We start from the raw sequence: 16260 nt of genomic DNA on the forward strand, positions 1-16260 counted from the left end.
TCGCAGCAATGCAGGCTGCTATTCTCCCATGGAGACGATCGTAGAGATGCTGGATGTAGTCCTGTGGAACGGCTTGCCATGCCATTTCCACCTGGCGCCTCAGTTGGACCAGCGTTCGTGCTGGACGTGCAGACCGCGTGAGACGACGCTTCATCCAGTCCCAAACATGCTCAATGGGGGACAGATCCGGAGATCTTGCTGGCCAGGGTAGTTGACTTACACCTTCTAGAGCACGTTGGGTGGCACGGGATACATGCGGACGTGCATTGTCCTGTTGGAACAGCAAGTTCCCTTGCCGGTCTAGGAATGGTAGAACGATGGGTTCGATGACGGTTTGGATGTACCGTGCACTATTCAGTGTCCCCTCGACGATCACCAGTGGTGTACGGCCAGTGTAGGAGATCGCTCCCCACACCATGATGCCGGGTGTTGGCCCTGTGTGCCTCGGTCGTATGCAGTCCTGATTGTGGCGCTCACCTGCACGGCGCCAAACACGCATACGACCATCATTGGCACCAAGGCAGAAGAGACTCTCATCGCTGAAGACGACACGTCTCCATTCGTCCCTCCACTGGAGACGGGCTGCACGATGTTGGGGCGTGAGCGGAAGATGTCCTAACGGTGTGCGGGACCGTAGCCCAGCTTCATGGAGACGGTTGCGAATGGTCCTCGTTGATACCCCAGGAGCAACAGTGTCCCTAATTTGCTGGGAAGTGGCGGTGCGGTCCCCTACGGCACTGCGTAGGATCCTATGGTCTTGGCGTGCATCCGTGTGTCGCTGCGGTCCGGTCCCAGGTCGACGGGCACGTGCACCTTCCGCCGACCACTGGCGACAATATCGATGTACTGTGGAGACCTCACGCCCCACGTGTTGAGCAATTCGGCGGTACGTCCACCCGGCCTCCCGCATGCCCACTATACGCCCTCGCTCAAAGTCCGTCAACTGCACATACGGTTCACGTCCACGCTGTCGCGGCATGCTACCAGTGTTAAAGACTGCGATGGAGCTCCGTATGCCACGGCAAACTGGCTGACACTGACGGCGGCGGTGCACAAATGCTGTGCAGCTAGCGCCATTCGACGGCCAACACCGCGGTTCCTGGTGTGTCCGCTGTGCCGTGCGTGTGATCATTGCTTGTACAGCCCCCTCGCAGTGTCCGGAGCAAGTATGGTGGGTCTGACACACCGGTGTCAATGTGTTCTTTTTTCCATTTCCAGGAGTGTAGTTATCAGAGCCAATAAATACAAATGTTATGATCAAGCATTGCCAGACTACCAGCAAGCCCAGCAACCAGCAATGACTGAAGTACAGAATTCTTTTGGCCAGGTACTGCCTTCTCCACTCCATTCCTTTGATGCAAAACAGGAGAACTAGATGGAATACAAAATGCAGATGGTGCAGCATTTTGTAGCCAACAAAATCTCAGGTGACTCTCAATGTTTTTTTCTTTTTTTCATGAGTAAGTGTGTACGTTTTCTGTTTGTGCCAAAAATTATTTCCCCAGTCAGAGCCCCAAACCCTCCCCTATGAGAAAGTCATTAGGAAGGCTGACAAATTTTTTGATGTAGAGATTCATGTTGCTCCTGCTTACTTTAAATATTTTTGTATGTGCCATCAAATTAATTACACCTACAAGGAATGGACCACTGAACTCAAAGGCATGATGAGGAATTGTAAATTGAACTACAATTCTGGAGCTTCATTTCAAGATGAAATGGGTCATGTTGTAATTATTCAGAACCTGGCTGACAGTAATATATGGACAGAGATTTTACAGTATTGCAATCCTGGTCTCATGAAAAATGGTCAAATCTCAGGAAGTGCAAGACCTTGTGGAAATAGTCTATACCATGCCTGTTGCTTCATTGTTGGCCATAGACAGTTTTAAATGGGCACAGACCCACATGGATCATACTGAAAACAGCCAGAAGCCATGGCGAACACAATACATGTGGCACCCAGTTAGTTTCCTGCAAGTTCTCATGCTCCAAAGTCTTGTGCTGTGTAACAAATGACCATGACCACTGCTTCTTCAATCACGCAGACTGCCAACACAACCATAAATTGGGACACATACAACAAATGTGCCAGCAAAGAAATCACAAAGTCAGCTCTGTTCTACACAAATCTAAAATTGTGAAATTGGATGATCTCACATTCCATTCCACACCTGCTCCTCCTGGTAATACTCACAGTAACCATAAACAAGTGTAAGACTCACAAAGCTACAGACTCACTCACATCATCTCTCATCAAACAGGAAATCAGCAAAATGCTCAGTCTTTCACAAATCTGGCAGACATAGGCTTCTGAAAGTCAGACCTGAATATCACATTCAGAGGAAAAACTGTAAACTGTTCCTCTCTTTATAGATTTTCAATCAAACTGTACTGTTTCAGTTAGACATTGATGCTTCTGTCACACAGTCACATTAATTAATCAGACTACATATAAGCAATTGGAGCACCCTAAGCTACATAAATCATGTCTGCAGTTCATGGTCTACAAGGCTGAAAGTATCTCTGTTCTTGGGATGGGCACTTTGCAAGCAAAATCTAAAAATATTACAACATTATTGCCACTCATGGTAGTCAAATCATGCTTAGTCCCAATATTTTTGGCATGGGTGCATTTAATTTGCTTGGATTAGATATTGAAGACAATGTGCATGCTATCAATACTCAAGTTTCCCATGCAAACATTCTACAAACATGTGAAAAATATGGACATATTTTGATGGCACATTGAAAGAGACAAAGAATTTTCAAGTGCACATTATATTTGACAATGTTCAACCAAACTGCTCTTGCACACACCCAGCACCTCTAGCCACATGTGACGAAGTTGCTTCTGAACTCAATAGATTGATACAAATGATTGTTTTGAAACACATTTCTGCAAGTCAATGGGAATATCTGCTAGTTATTACTAGAAAATTGAATGGAAAAATCAGACCTTGTGTAGACTTTAAAGCAAAAGTTAGTGCTCAGTTATTAATTCTTTCCCACTTCCATGTATTGAGGAGCTTATGGATCACCTAGCAGATGGACAATTGTTTTCCAAACTTGATGTGGCTACTACTTACCAGCAACTTCCTCTTGTCAGTAAATATGTTGGCTTGTATAAATACCAGTGTCTTCCCTACAGAAGTGAGACTACTCATGCGTTGTTTCAATGCTTCTATGAACAAGGAAGATCAAAAGTTTCATCCAGTTCAAATTATTTTGATGACATCATTGTGCCTGGACAAACACTGGAATAGCATCTAAAAATTTAGAATCTCTTTTCCAAGTTGTGACTGATGGAGGACTCAAGTGTAATCTACAGAAATGTTCATTTTTCAATACTGAAATTGAATATTTGTGACATCTCATTGATGCCCATGGTGCCTGTCCCTCAACTAAGCATTTAGAGGCCTTCTGGAGATTTATGCTTCCTAAGAATGTATGAAAACTAGAGGTAGTTCTTGAGAAACTTACTTATTACATTAAATTCATTCTGAATGCAGTACAAATTGTTGTTCCTTTACATCGCCTCCAGCATAAGAACATTCCTTTCCAATGGACTGGAGAATGTTCAAAGTCATTTTATAGGTCATAAAATGCATTAATTAGTCATCCACGTCTTATTTTTTATGATCTGTAGAAACCAATAGTGCTTGCTGTTGATGCATTATCACATGGAATAGGGGATTTTTATCTCACGAGGTTTGAAACACTGAACGCCTCACAGCATTTGCATCCAAGATGTTGAACAAGGTCCAAGTCAGCTACAGTCAGGTGGGACAGGAAGCCTTCAGCATTATGCATGGCTTCATGAAATTTCATCAATATTTAAATGGTCAAAAAATTTTTCTCATGGCTGATCAAAAGCTGCTGACAGCCCTTTTTAATACAATGAAAGATATGCCTGATTGGACAGCACAGAAGCTGCAGTGATGGCAACGACTTCTTTCCAACTAACAGTATAAAATTATTTATAGCCTTATGGCACAAAATGCAAAGAGAGACACTCTGTGTTCCCTCCCTATGGGAACTGACCCAGAATCCAATGCATCAGAAGCTTCTTGTCTTCAAATTCATCAATCTGTTTGATGAGCACTCCAAGATTTTCCATTGATTGTTGGCAGATTGCACAAGCTACTGAACAGGATCAATCAATATGATTGTTCAAGTACTACATTCAGATGGGTTCACCTCATAACCCAAAATCAATTTCAGATGCAGTAGTACATAAATACCATGCTCATTGCAACAGCCTGTCTCTTAAGAATATGGTAATTTTACTGCATACTCCTAATGAACAAATGCAATTCATGATTCCCACATTTTTTAAACAGAATGTTTTGAAAATTTTACGTAGAGTACATTGGGGAATCGTTAGAACCAGCAGCTAATGTGCCAGCACCATATGTGGCCTGGTCTTGATAAGCAGAGTGAACTGATGACTCCTCACTATCACATGTGTGCGCACAACAAGGCAGTGCCATATCAAGAATTTTTCAATTGGCCTCTAGCTGGTGGTCCATGGCAATCCATCCATGTTGATTTTGCTCATCCTTTCTGGAACACCAGATAGCTAATTATTGTCAATGCCCACAGTAGGTATCTGTTTGCCATTCCAGTGAATTAAACAACTAGCACTAGCACTATCAAAGCACTCACTTCCAACTAGTGTTTAGAAGGCTTGCTACAAACTATCATTATGGATAATGGCCTGCAGCTTTCCTACTTGGAATTTCAGCAATTTCGCCAACAAAATGGGATTCTCTCTTCAACTGAATGGTGGTGCCAGATGTTTCATTTGCATTTTAGAGGCCCATAGTACAATTGTTTTGACAGTTTTGAGTGTATGGTAGTTGACTGTACGAACAACTATATGTTTTGTTAATAAAGTTGTTTCATTAAATGAGACATCACAATGAACACCTATTTTTTAACGTAAAACCTATGTAAAGGACTTCTATTAATGAAGAGACCTCATAAGTTTCATTAGACACCTTTCCATCCTAGGAAAAAAAAGTGCTACTGTAAATATGCAGCAAAGGACATCACAGACTCAATACAGCTCCAGGATGATCTTCACTGTTTTTGATCAATCATGTTTAAAATGAGGCAACATGATATTGTATTATTAATCTTGTAATTTCAGTGTAATAAAAATATTAAAGTGTCTCAAAACAATGAATGTATTCAGCTTGCTATTGAAATTTGATATTTGTAGTCTAGAAAAAAACAACAAACTTATTATCAGTTGGCAAGGCAACATAATAACATGACATTGTTGATAGGTCACAAACTGAACGAGTTTGTGATGCTGTTTTAAAGCCAGCCTTTCTCCACTAAAAAAATTGTGTCATCATGAATTTAAGATTACTGGAAAGTGAAATTGTCATAAATGATTTAAACAAAGTATAAAAAAAAATACTAAGATCATGTTTTCCTGATGAGTATGTTGCAAATGTGAACTTAATGTGTCCCATTTTAATTGATCATCATAGCTGATCACATTATGAGCTTATGAAAGTGTGTGTGTGTGTGTGAGAGAGAGAGAGAGAGAGAGAGAGAGAGAGAGAGAGAGAGGGGGGGGGGGAGCTGAACATGTTTAAAAGTTTTAAGAAGTAAAGTGAAAAATATGAGTTGTACCAACACCAGATGTCAACATGAACTGAGGAAACTGGTTGTCATATGTTTACTTTATTACTATATCTGTGTTCGTTGTTCATCATGAATGGATAGACTGCATCAAAATCACATACATACATTTGAGTTGTTTACAATTCTCATATAACATATGAAGGAAATTGTTCACAATTAGGACATGTATACCATATATCTTATAAGATGCACTGGCATAAAAGATGCACCCCACTTTTTAAGACATTTTTAATGAACAAATTTCTCACTTAATACATCTATTGCAAAACAAGTATAATGTGCAAGTGCATTTACATCATCAAATACCTAGGTAATTTGAGTGGGAAAAAGTGCTCACCTTTTAATTTCCATCCTCAAATCTGCAAAATTCATTCTCAGAGATCAAGGGAGAAATACTTGAAGTCATCATGTCAGAATCTGAATCCCCATACAATAAATTATCCTTTGTACCATCCGGTGCATTACTGAGTCCCCACTTCTTAAGTGATTTAAACACTGTTTCAGTTTTTATAGAGTCCCATGAGGCTTTGACTGACTCACAAACTTGAGAAATTCTAGGTATCTCCCTCCTTCCTGATGGTGTTGTTTCAAAATCTGTAGCTTGCATCCATTTGTCCCACCCTCCTTCGTAAGTTGCTTAAATGATATGTTGATATATACATTCAATGATAGTAAACTAGTTAGCCCTCCTGGATTACAGCTAACTAAGTCTTAAATTCATTCAGTATATTTTCAACATCTACTGTTCTTGAGAACAAAACTGATCCCATACTAACAGGACAGGCTTCTTCAGTAGGCCTACAGATCACCCAGAGCAAATTTTATCTATTCACCTCATTCTTCCTCCAAGCATCCAGCCTTTATTGTGCACATGGACATAAACTCCTTTCAGTGGTTTCTTTTAAAAATGAAAAGTGGTGGAAGTTTTGTCCCATCAGTGCAACAGGATAAAATGATTGTGTAATGAATAGTTTGTGCCCTGAAGTTTAATCATTAAGCTTTTTGTGCCCTTAAACTCCACAGCTCTGTTAGAAGACACATCAAAAATTAGCAGAGTCTCATCCATGTATCAAATTTGCAAAAGTTTAAATTTTTCTATTTTCCCTGCATTAATGAGAAATTGATGAAATTCAACAATTTGTTATTTGTACTTGGCTGGCATCTTATGTGACATTTTTGTCTTGGTATGCATACAAAGCTGATACATCTTCATAAGTCTTGAACACCATGATAGTGATCCTTTTGTCAGTGAATACTGATTTTGCTGGATGAGTAATCATTTTCATAAAAACTAAAATTCCCACTTGTCTGTTCTCTAAAAAATCCAAGTATTGAATTCTGCTTCAAGTTTGGACACTTAACCATTCTACTTCTCAGATTATGTTTACTGTGAGGTGCTTACTTTAAAACATCTTCCTGATTCCACCAAGTTCTTATTATTTGTTCAGTTGGCGGTGGTGCAGAATGCCTTTCTGCAGCCTTGTTTTGATGCTCTTTAGCATAAGCAATCACTTGCAGCTTAAATGCAATAGTATACCAATGCCATTTTTCAAACATAATTTGTAAATAAAACCACAATATAGGTGTGGCATAAGTTGATCTCCACATTAAACACAACAATAATTGAAGCTTGAACAAACAACATAAAAACTGTTAAAGTTGGCACTTGTGCATCCACTGATCTCCATACAACAGGAATGCTCAAAATTTACAAGGAAGCTAACAATGAACTGCTTCAAGTGGATACATAGAAATTTAGAACAACTGGAGCTTATAGATACCTACCTTAACTGTCAATGTATAAGACACATCCAGTTTTTGGGCCTATTCTCAAAGGAAAAATAATGTGTCTTATATGGTGGCTAATATGGTAACAGATGAAGACATATTATTTTGTGCAATCACTATGTCACTCTTGAAACATTCTTGGATAGAGTATAAGGAGTGCTGTTCATGTTATGTGCAATTTTCCTTTTGAATGGTCCTGGTGCTACACATTTCACTTCTTGAGGCAGTATGTTTAATATTTTAGAGCAATCATTGTAAAACTATCTTGTGTTCCAGAAAGATGACAGCTTGATTTTCCAATGTTCCTCTTGTTGAGGGTGTCATCATCCTAAAAGCCTCTTGCTTTTCTATTACACTGATGAGGCATAAAAACACATACTGGTTGGAAATGGTCATTATTCCTAACTGGGCGAATATAGGCTTTCAGTGCTCCAGCCCTTTGCTTGATGTGATGGTCCCAACATCTTTTGTTTCAAGCATTACCATGTCCTTGAAACGTGAAGTGTGTCCCCATTACAATAGACCATAAATTATTAATCAGGCTATGAAATAGTGAATAATACACTGTTATACAGTACTGGTCAGTTAATACACCATTTAGTCTCCTCGGGAGGTATATTACATTGGATAACTTGGAGCACACACACAGTGTGCTAATTTATTGATAGTTTGTTGTCAGTTATGAAGCCCAGCAGTTTGACAGCCTCCATATTATTATAGCATCCAACATTGCTGAGGCTGCATACAAGATAATGTGTTTTTGGTTCATTCCTGTTTTATTTTCTATAAGCCACTCTTGAATGTTTTCAGAGAGCACATCTGTTGCTATGAGAGCTTGTGCAGAAGTTTTTCCTTGGGCAAAAAGGGTGGTGTCACCAGTAAACTGTAGCTTGTGGTTGTTACAGCCTGTATCATTGACATAAATAAGGAACAGAAGTCCCATGATGGATCTGTGTAGTACTCCATGCTTCAATTTTTGTTCTTTGGAGATTGCTCCATGGACTGATACTACCCACCTTCAGTTTTGAATATAAGACTGACGAGTTGCCAGAACAATGCCTCCAATGCCATAACAATTTAGCTTATGAAGAGTTATCTTGTGGGAGATGCAGTCAGATGCCGTGATGAGGCCACAGAGTGTCTGTGCCACACTTTCTCTGTCTGAAAACTCCTGCTTTGTATTTTTATTAAGTCCAGTGCTGCTGTTAACATTTTTTGATTACTGTGGCTAGTGATTGATCAATGTCCAGAATAACTTCCTTGAGGATTGTGCAGAATATGCCACACATATCTTCACTCTCTGAATGATTACATGAATTTAATATTCTTACAATGTCGTTAAGGTGCCCCTAATTCCAGTTTTTAATTGTGCAGCAGCTTATGTTTTGTATGAGAGCTGTAAGATTTAATAATGAATCTGGAATTTCACTTACAGTATTTTTACTGTCCTCCCAAAGCACTGATTGAAGACAGCAGGACTACAGGAATTTCAGGCAAAGGTAGTATTCTTCCTGTGCAAATTTACCAGATTCCAAGTTGCTTTATGTGAATTATGAGTCTTCTTAAGAGCCTGCAATTGTATTTCTTTTTTTCATTCTCCATTTTATTTCTGTAATTTCTCTTGGCTCACAAGTAGTCACATTGAATTGGGTCTTTAGCTGTCTTCGTCCAGTCCCTGAACACTATGACAACAACACATTTTAATTCACCTGGCTCAGATATATACCACATCTTCCCTTTAATACGTTTTTGACTTCCTTGTGATTTGTATACAGAATTCTTCTTGGAGATTACTGAGAATATGTCATCAAATTTTGTCCTTAAGATTTGGAACTGACATCCAGAGACAGTGCTGGTTGCAGGTCATTTAGTCAGTCTTCTTTAATAATCCTTCTACTGAATATATACTTAAATGCCTTGTGCTTGGTTGTAATTTACTCTTACTCTACATACTGAGTACAGTTACTAATGCAGAGTGATCTGCTATCATTGATTCAATTCACTGATTTAAGACCTCAGTATTGAGGTTGGTGATAACTGTGTCTAGGCAGGCATCACCCCTCATTGCGAGTTGGTTTGCTACAAATGGCCCATAGTTGTTTACTAAACTCATTAAGACCCTCTCTTTAGTACTACCATCACCTAGTTGTATGGTGAAGTCATCACACAATGCAATTTTACACTTAAGATGTGTAAGGTAAGGTAGACAGTTCTCCATCTGTGCAATAAAGTTCTCAAAGTTAATATCTAGTGAATGGTACATGGAGATAACAATGATCAGTATTTGTTAACGCTGTTATTACAATTAGTTCAAAATCGAGGTTTGTACTAATCTTGAAAATACACTAAAATTGTTGTTTGCATACACTGGCACAACACTATGAGTTACAGTAGTTCAATACCACACATTTATTCATATCCAAATATTAAACAGATCTGTAATAGTCACCTTCTGCATCACTCAGTCAGTGGTTACAGATACATAAAAAACCTGGATAAACTTCTTCTACAAAGAATGATAAAATTTTCACTTGGGTTCTTGAACATTGCTATAACTAAAGGTACAGTACTGTCATCTCTAATATCCTTTTTGTATGATAACCCGTGGTCCTAATTTTTAAATTCAGGCTCTATTTTACTGGGCCAATGGTTCACTTTTGGAATAAAAAACTATCTTATTGCAACATCTGGGCCATATATTAATGTCCATTAGCTTTCCCTTTAGATGGAAGTTGACACCAATCTTGAAACTATTATTTATGCCCTTAGTTTCTAGTTTACATACTTGAAAGTTGCAATAACCTAGAAAGATTTTCTTCAGAAATCTATTTACATTTTCAGTTATTGTATTGTTTTTCACTTTTCCTAAATGGAAACATGACCTTTCTTCTCCTTGCTTATCACCAGTGCCTATTATCAGATTTTTTCTGTCTCTGGTACTTTAATTTGTCTGATACCATTGTAAATGCTTGGGATATTTATCTTCTTTCTCTACAGTTTTTTGAAGTGCACCCTCATATGGCATATTTGATTGTACAGGTACACACTGAGTCATTTTGTCCATGTTGTTTGTTTGCTGACCTGCAGTAGTGGATGAGATTTGTTTATCATTACAACAAACAGTTATTTTCTTATAATGTGCCTCATGCCAATCTGTATTTGCATTGGGTGGGAGTTCCTCTTCTGAAAACTGGGTGTTGTGTGAGTGCTCAGAGCCATTTGAACCTCTTCTGAAAAACTCATGAAGTTGTAAAGACTATTTTGATAATTACTGGTGTCAGCTTTTGTCTTGTTGCTTCTTGGTTTGTAGGCTCAATATTGTTATAAAATTGTTCTGACTTGTCTATCATAGTTGTAGTGTTGTTTTCTTGTCTGCACTCATTATATATAGTCACAACTATGATTAAAACATTATGTTAGCATTATCCTGGAGTGATTTCAAGGAATTACAGAAAACAAAATGAGTCTAAACGTCTGAGAAACACATTCTGACCATTGCATTACAAGATACACCCAGCATTTATAGAGACTGTTTCAGTTTGCAGTTATCATAATTTTCAGCCACTATGATTAAATACAAGCACAAAATCCTAAAATAATGCTAAGTTTTTGAGAAACAATTATGCTGAACAATATCACACAGTTTTTATAGTCAAATCTGTAATGTTTGTAGTTATTGTTTGATATTATAACCTATTTATTATTGTATATGTGGAAATCAGTTTCACTATTTTCTGTCTATGTATTTATTAATTTACTGTAATTGTTGGAAGAAATTGAATTATATATTACAGTAAATATTAAGTAATATAATGCATTTATAACTAGAAGAATCATGGAGTTGTTAATTTATGCAGCTACAGTGTTGTTACTTAAAAGCTATATTTTTTATAAAAGTCAAGAGCTTCATATTACTGGTGATGAGAATATCTGAAAGGAATAGAACAAGCTGTCATGTGTTATCAAAATGTATACTAGGCTTCAGTGAAAGTTAACAAACACAGTTATGTGGTATTAATATCACAGGCCTTTTAAGTTCTTGCAGAAGATGTACAATGCCCAAAGCTTGAAAGGAAACATACATCAATGTTCTGTATCCAACGGCGAACATTTAATAGTGATCTTTCATTTGTAACATCATAAAGTAACAATACTCCATCAGCACGGCGAAAATATGCTTTTGTCATAGCTCTGAAACGTTCTTGTCCTGTAAAAATGAAAATTATATACCCATATAAGAAATATGATAATGACTCATGCTTAAGTTAATGATGAACTCTATAATGAACTCTAAGTAAGCAATCATGTAGAATAATTTTTTCCAGCTATTGTCATACCTGCAGTATCCCATAGCTGCAATGCAACATTTCTGTTGTCTATTTTGATGGTTTTTACTTGGAAGTCAACTCCTGTAGAATGGGCATAGTAAGAATTTCACTAAAATGCTTGCTCTGTAATTCAAGGTATATAACAAACTAATGTCATAAACTACATCTATATTTACATCTACATCCATACACTGCAAATCACTGAGAAGTATATGGCAGAGGGTACATCCCACTGTACCATTTATTAGGATTTTTGCCTGTTGCATTCACGTATGATGTGTGGGAAAAATGATTGTTTAAATGCCTCTGTGCATGCTGTAATTAATCTCATCTTGTTCTTATGATCCCTATGGAAGCAATATGTAGGGGGTTGGGGTATGTTCCTAGCATCATCATTTAAAACTGATTCTTGAAACTTTGTGAGTATGCTTTCTCAGGATAGTTTACATTTATATTCAAGAGTGCTTGTTCAGTTTCTTCAGCATTTTTGTGACACTCTTCCACCAGATCAAAAAAACCTGTGACCATTCATGCTACCCCTCTATGTATACTTTCAATATACTACTACTACTACTTGGAACAGGTCCCAACAGGATCATTTCTACCACTAGGCAAGACTAGGTGGCCACCTAAGGCAGGAAAATTTTAGAGGCAGCAAAGAGCAGGAAAAATTAATTTCAAATCTAACAGCAAAAAATTCATTGTAATTTTGTACAAGACAAAAGAAGTCTGAAGCCAAAAATTTACTGCACAGAAGAATGGGTATTCCAAGTCCAGTAACTTTGCTTGATGAAACAGTTTAATGGAAAACAAATGCACTTAACAAAAGCATTTTTTTTGTTTTGACTTAGAGTTTAACAACTACTGTGAGAAGCTCAGTGGACTATAAGCAGTCACTCTTCCCTAATTTAGGGCCACTGACTGCAAGGAACAGAAAGTTCCATTGCAGTTGGACAAGTACAACATCCGTGCTTCACTGGGTTTCGAACTTGGACACATCTTGGGTGAATGATCAGAAGCCAATGGCTTAAACCACTGTGCCACCAGGATGGCTAATAAAAGCTGTAGAATACTCAATACAAAATGCAAAGAAGGTTTCCTTCATTTGTTTAATTGCAAGACAATGGATGCTGAAAAGGACGAGATTTATTCCTCATTCTGAAAATATCTCAATTACAACAGAAAAGGAAAAAATACCATGATTATCCAGATGACCTACTTTGATGCTTTGGCATGTATCCTGTCAGTACAGCATAATTTCTAAATTCAGGGAAAAATTCATTTGCACCAGAAAATAGATTCACAACTTTATTCATCCATTTTTTTGCAATTAAATGACATAAGTAACTGATGGGAAATTTGGTTGCACTGGTATATTCAGTTGACTTTTAGTTTGAAATGTTCAGTACATTCTTCCTATTTCAATTATTTCAGGAAATTTAAAAAATTGAGGACAAAAAATAAGACATTGAGGACACCTGTTGTCCTCAGTTGGTTTTAAAGGAATTGAGGACAAAGCATGAAAATTAAGAACTGTGCATGGAAAATGAGGATATCTAGTCACTTCAGTTTAATGATTAAAAGTGTAATATGAGATTTGCCTTGTCTTACCATTGGTTATTGGTGGTGGTGGTGTTGGCATCAGGGGGAGGGGGGGGGGGGGAGGGGTTATTGGGGAGACCAATGGTAGAAGAGGAGGTGTCATTTTTCAGTTCTTGCCTAGGGTGGCAAAACACCTAGCAATGGTCCTGGGTCTGACACACTTGAGCAATATTCTAGGGTGGGTTGCATGAGTGATTTATAAGCAATTTCCTTTCTAGATTGTTATCCTGTACTGTTCTCCTTACTTAATTATCTTCGCATGGCAAAATGTTTTGCAAGCATGTAAAAGCAAATGAACTTTTTAGAATATATCACAACACAGATATATGCATTTTTGTAATTCAAATAACTTAGTAGTTAATCTTCTTAAAAGCTCTAAAATATTTTTAATCAAAGAATTAGATGAGAAAGGAGATACTAACCAAGGGTGGATCCCATATTGTTAATGAAAACACCTTTACAAAATCTAAACATAAAGCTACTCTTTCCAACTGCTGCATCTCCAGCAAATACTATTTTGAAAGTTCTGTCAACTGGACCCTCAGGTTCTAAGGAGGACAGGGTCTTTGTATTTGGTGTTCTTCCATTAACCACAGAAGACAACACTTGTTTGTTGTAAATGGTGTCATGTTCCTGTGACATATTTTATGAAAGAAAGCAGTGTAAAGTATAAATAATACATGTATATCTCAAGGTAATGTGTAGGCTTAACAGTTACTGTACCTTGGAAATGTGAAAATCATTTCTGTCTTCTGACTCATTTCCCTCTTTCCTCACGGCTTCACAAATTTCTTCTTGAAGTGACTTTTTACCAGCCATATCAGTAGTGATTTTTACAGATCTTCCATAAGCTTGAGGAAAATTTTCATGTGCAAAGAAAACGTGTAGGTATTAAAACTGTAGAATTAATATTTTTACAGTATTAAGTTTGTTAAACTAAATATTAGATTCAGATTCTGCATTCAGATTATTTATTTGTGGCTGACTACATTCAGCAGAACTGGCTTTCTTGCTGACAGCAAGTTATAGTTGCCAGCAAAGTATTAACATTAATGATCAAATTACATGTACAAATTAAGTATCTTACTCGCAGCTATAACGCTACATACTAATATCAACATTGTCCATATCACAGAACTCTTTTATATTGTAACATGGATATTTTGTTAGAAAGTCATATAATTTTATTCTGATTTTTTTTTAATGGCTGGTATAGAGTAATGAGAGGTAACTTGTTAAAAATTTTTAGGGCATTCACTTTATGGAAATTTCCTATTATTACTAGCCTGTGCAATGGAATGTCAATGCTTACCTTATTTCTAGTGTCATGTTTGTGGATTGTTTCCCTGATAACATGTTGTTTAATGTTGTCCCTGACAAAGAGTGCAGACTCACAGACATATAGATCCACAGCTGTTAGTATCCTAAGGCTGATAAAAAAAAATGGCAACAGTGCTCTATAAGACCAGCATTCCATATTATATGGACAATTATTTTTGAACTTTTAAAATGTTACTATATGAGGAAAATGTCCCTATATGAGTAGACCATATGAGATATGTGACTGAAAGAGTGTAAAATATGGCATACAGGGATAATTATTACAGACAATCTCTCTCAGTTTCCACACAAGATAGCACACTCATGAGATCTTTTTACAGACTTTGTTGATATGGTCTTCCCAACTGAATCAGGCATCAGTATGTATTCCTAAGAGTTTGAAACATTTATTTTCTATACTTCTGGGTCTTGCCTGGATTAGAAACAAGTTTATTGACTGCAGATCAATGTAATGCTTAATCTTATCAAGAGTTAGGATGCTGTGATGCAAAATAAGTGAAGTTGTATCATCACCATAGCAGACTACAACTGTGATACATAATGAGGCAGGTCACTTATAGCCACAAAGGAAATGAGGGAGCCAAGGACACACCCCTGTGGAGCAACCATACCAATTCCTTCTAAGGGGGATTGCCTATTTCAAATTGAGACTACCTGTGTTGTGTTCTAGTACGAACAAATTCTGCTAGTGTAGATATGTGTACACCATAATACTCCAATTTGTTATACATATCATATAACATATGTTAAGAGGAATGCAGTTGAATGCTTACTAAGACCATATGAGTGATGCCATCTTCTTATTTTTGTAATCTGTTAAAGTCTGATCAAAAATTTCCAGAAAAACTGCAGTGGTATTTTTACCTGGGCAAAATAAAACTTAATGGCTTAGTCATCAAGTTAACTGTTCATTTAATGACATAATCAGACATTCAGTGGAAGCCCATACTTTTGGAGTTAGATAATTCAGAAACAGTTTCACAGACGTCATACAGCATGATTTTATCCCCATGGAGCAAAGGCCCTTCAAACAGCTGGCAACCAAGCAAATCCCTTGCAGATGTGTCTATGGCCTTAATTTTGTCTTTGAGTTCTCTGAGAGATGTGACAAAGTAGTTATTCAATTCTCTTGGATCAAGCAGAGTTTGACATGCCTGGCTGGAAAAAATTATCTTGCCTAATAACTTCTCGTGCTGCCTTATACTTATATGGAGCATCTTCTATGTACCTTTAACATGCTGTTTATTGGATTTTATGAAGTTAGTTTTGTAATACAATACCTTTATATCTAGAAGTATCGTGGAGCCCACCAATTATCCTCAATTATATACAATGAAGAGCCAAAGAAACTAGTTCACCTGCCTAATATCGTGTAGGGCCCCCAAGAGCATACAGAAGTGCTGCAACACAACATGGCATGGACTAGACTAATGTCTGAAGTAGTGCTGGAGGAAATTGACACCACAAATCCTGCATGGTTGTCCACAAATCCATAAGAGTATGAGGGCACTGAGATCTCTTCTGAACAGCATATTGCAAGGCA

At 37.6% G+C, this 16260-nt stretch overlaps 1 protein-coding gene across 1 annotated transcript in view; it reads right to left on the reverse strand.

Annotated features, from left to right (window-relative positions):
- LOC126249427 (ras and EF-hand domain-containing protein-like) overlaps positions 1 to 16260 on the reverse strand; it is a 335116-nt gene that overhangs the window by 2523 nt on the left and 316333 nt on the right. Inside the window, exons 8-11 of the mRNA XM_049951080.1 lie at positions 14100 to 14227; positions 13799 to 14009; positions 11784 to 11855; positions 11529 to 11653 (exon numbers count right to left, since the gene is read on the reverse strand). Coding sequence (XP_049807037.1) covers positions 11529 to 11653; positions 11784 to 11855; positions 13799 to 14009; positions 14100 to 14227 — 536 coding nt within the window. The remainder of the gene's footprint in view (positions 1 to 11528; positions 11654 to 11783; positions 11856 to 13798; positions 14010 to 14099; positions 14228 to 16260) is intronic.

Source organism: Schistocerca nitens, chromosome 3, assembly GCF_023898315.1.
Source record: "Schistocerca nitens isolate TAMUIC-IGC-003100 chromosome 3, iqSchNite1.1, whole genome shotgun sequence".
Taxonomy (NCBI): domain Eukaryota; kingdom Metazoa; phylum Arthropoda; class Insecta; order Orthoptera; family Acrididae; genus Schistocerca; species Schistocerca nitens.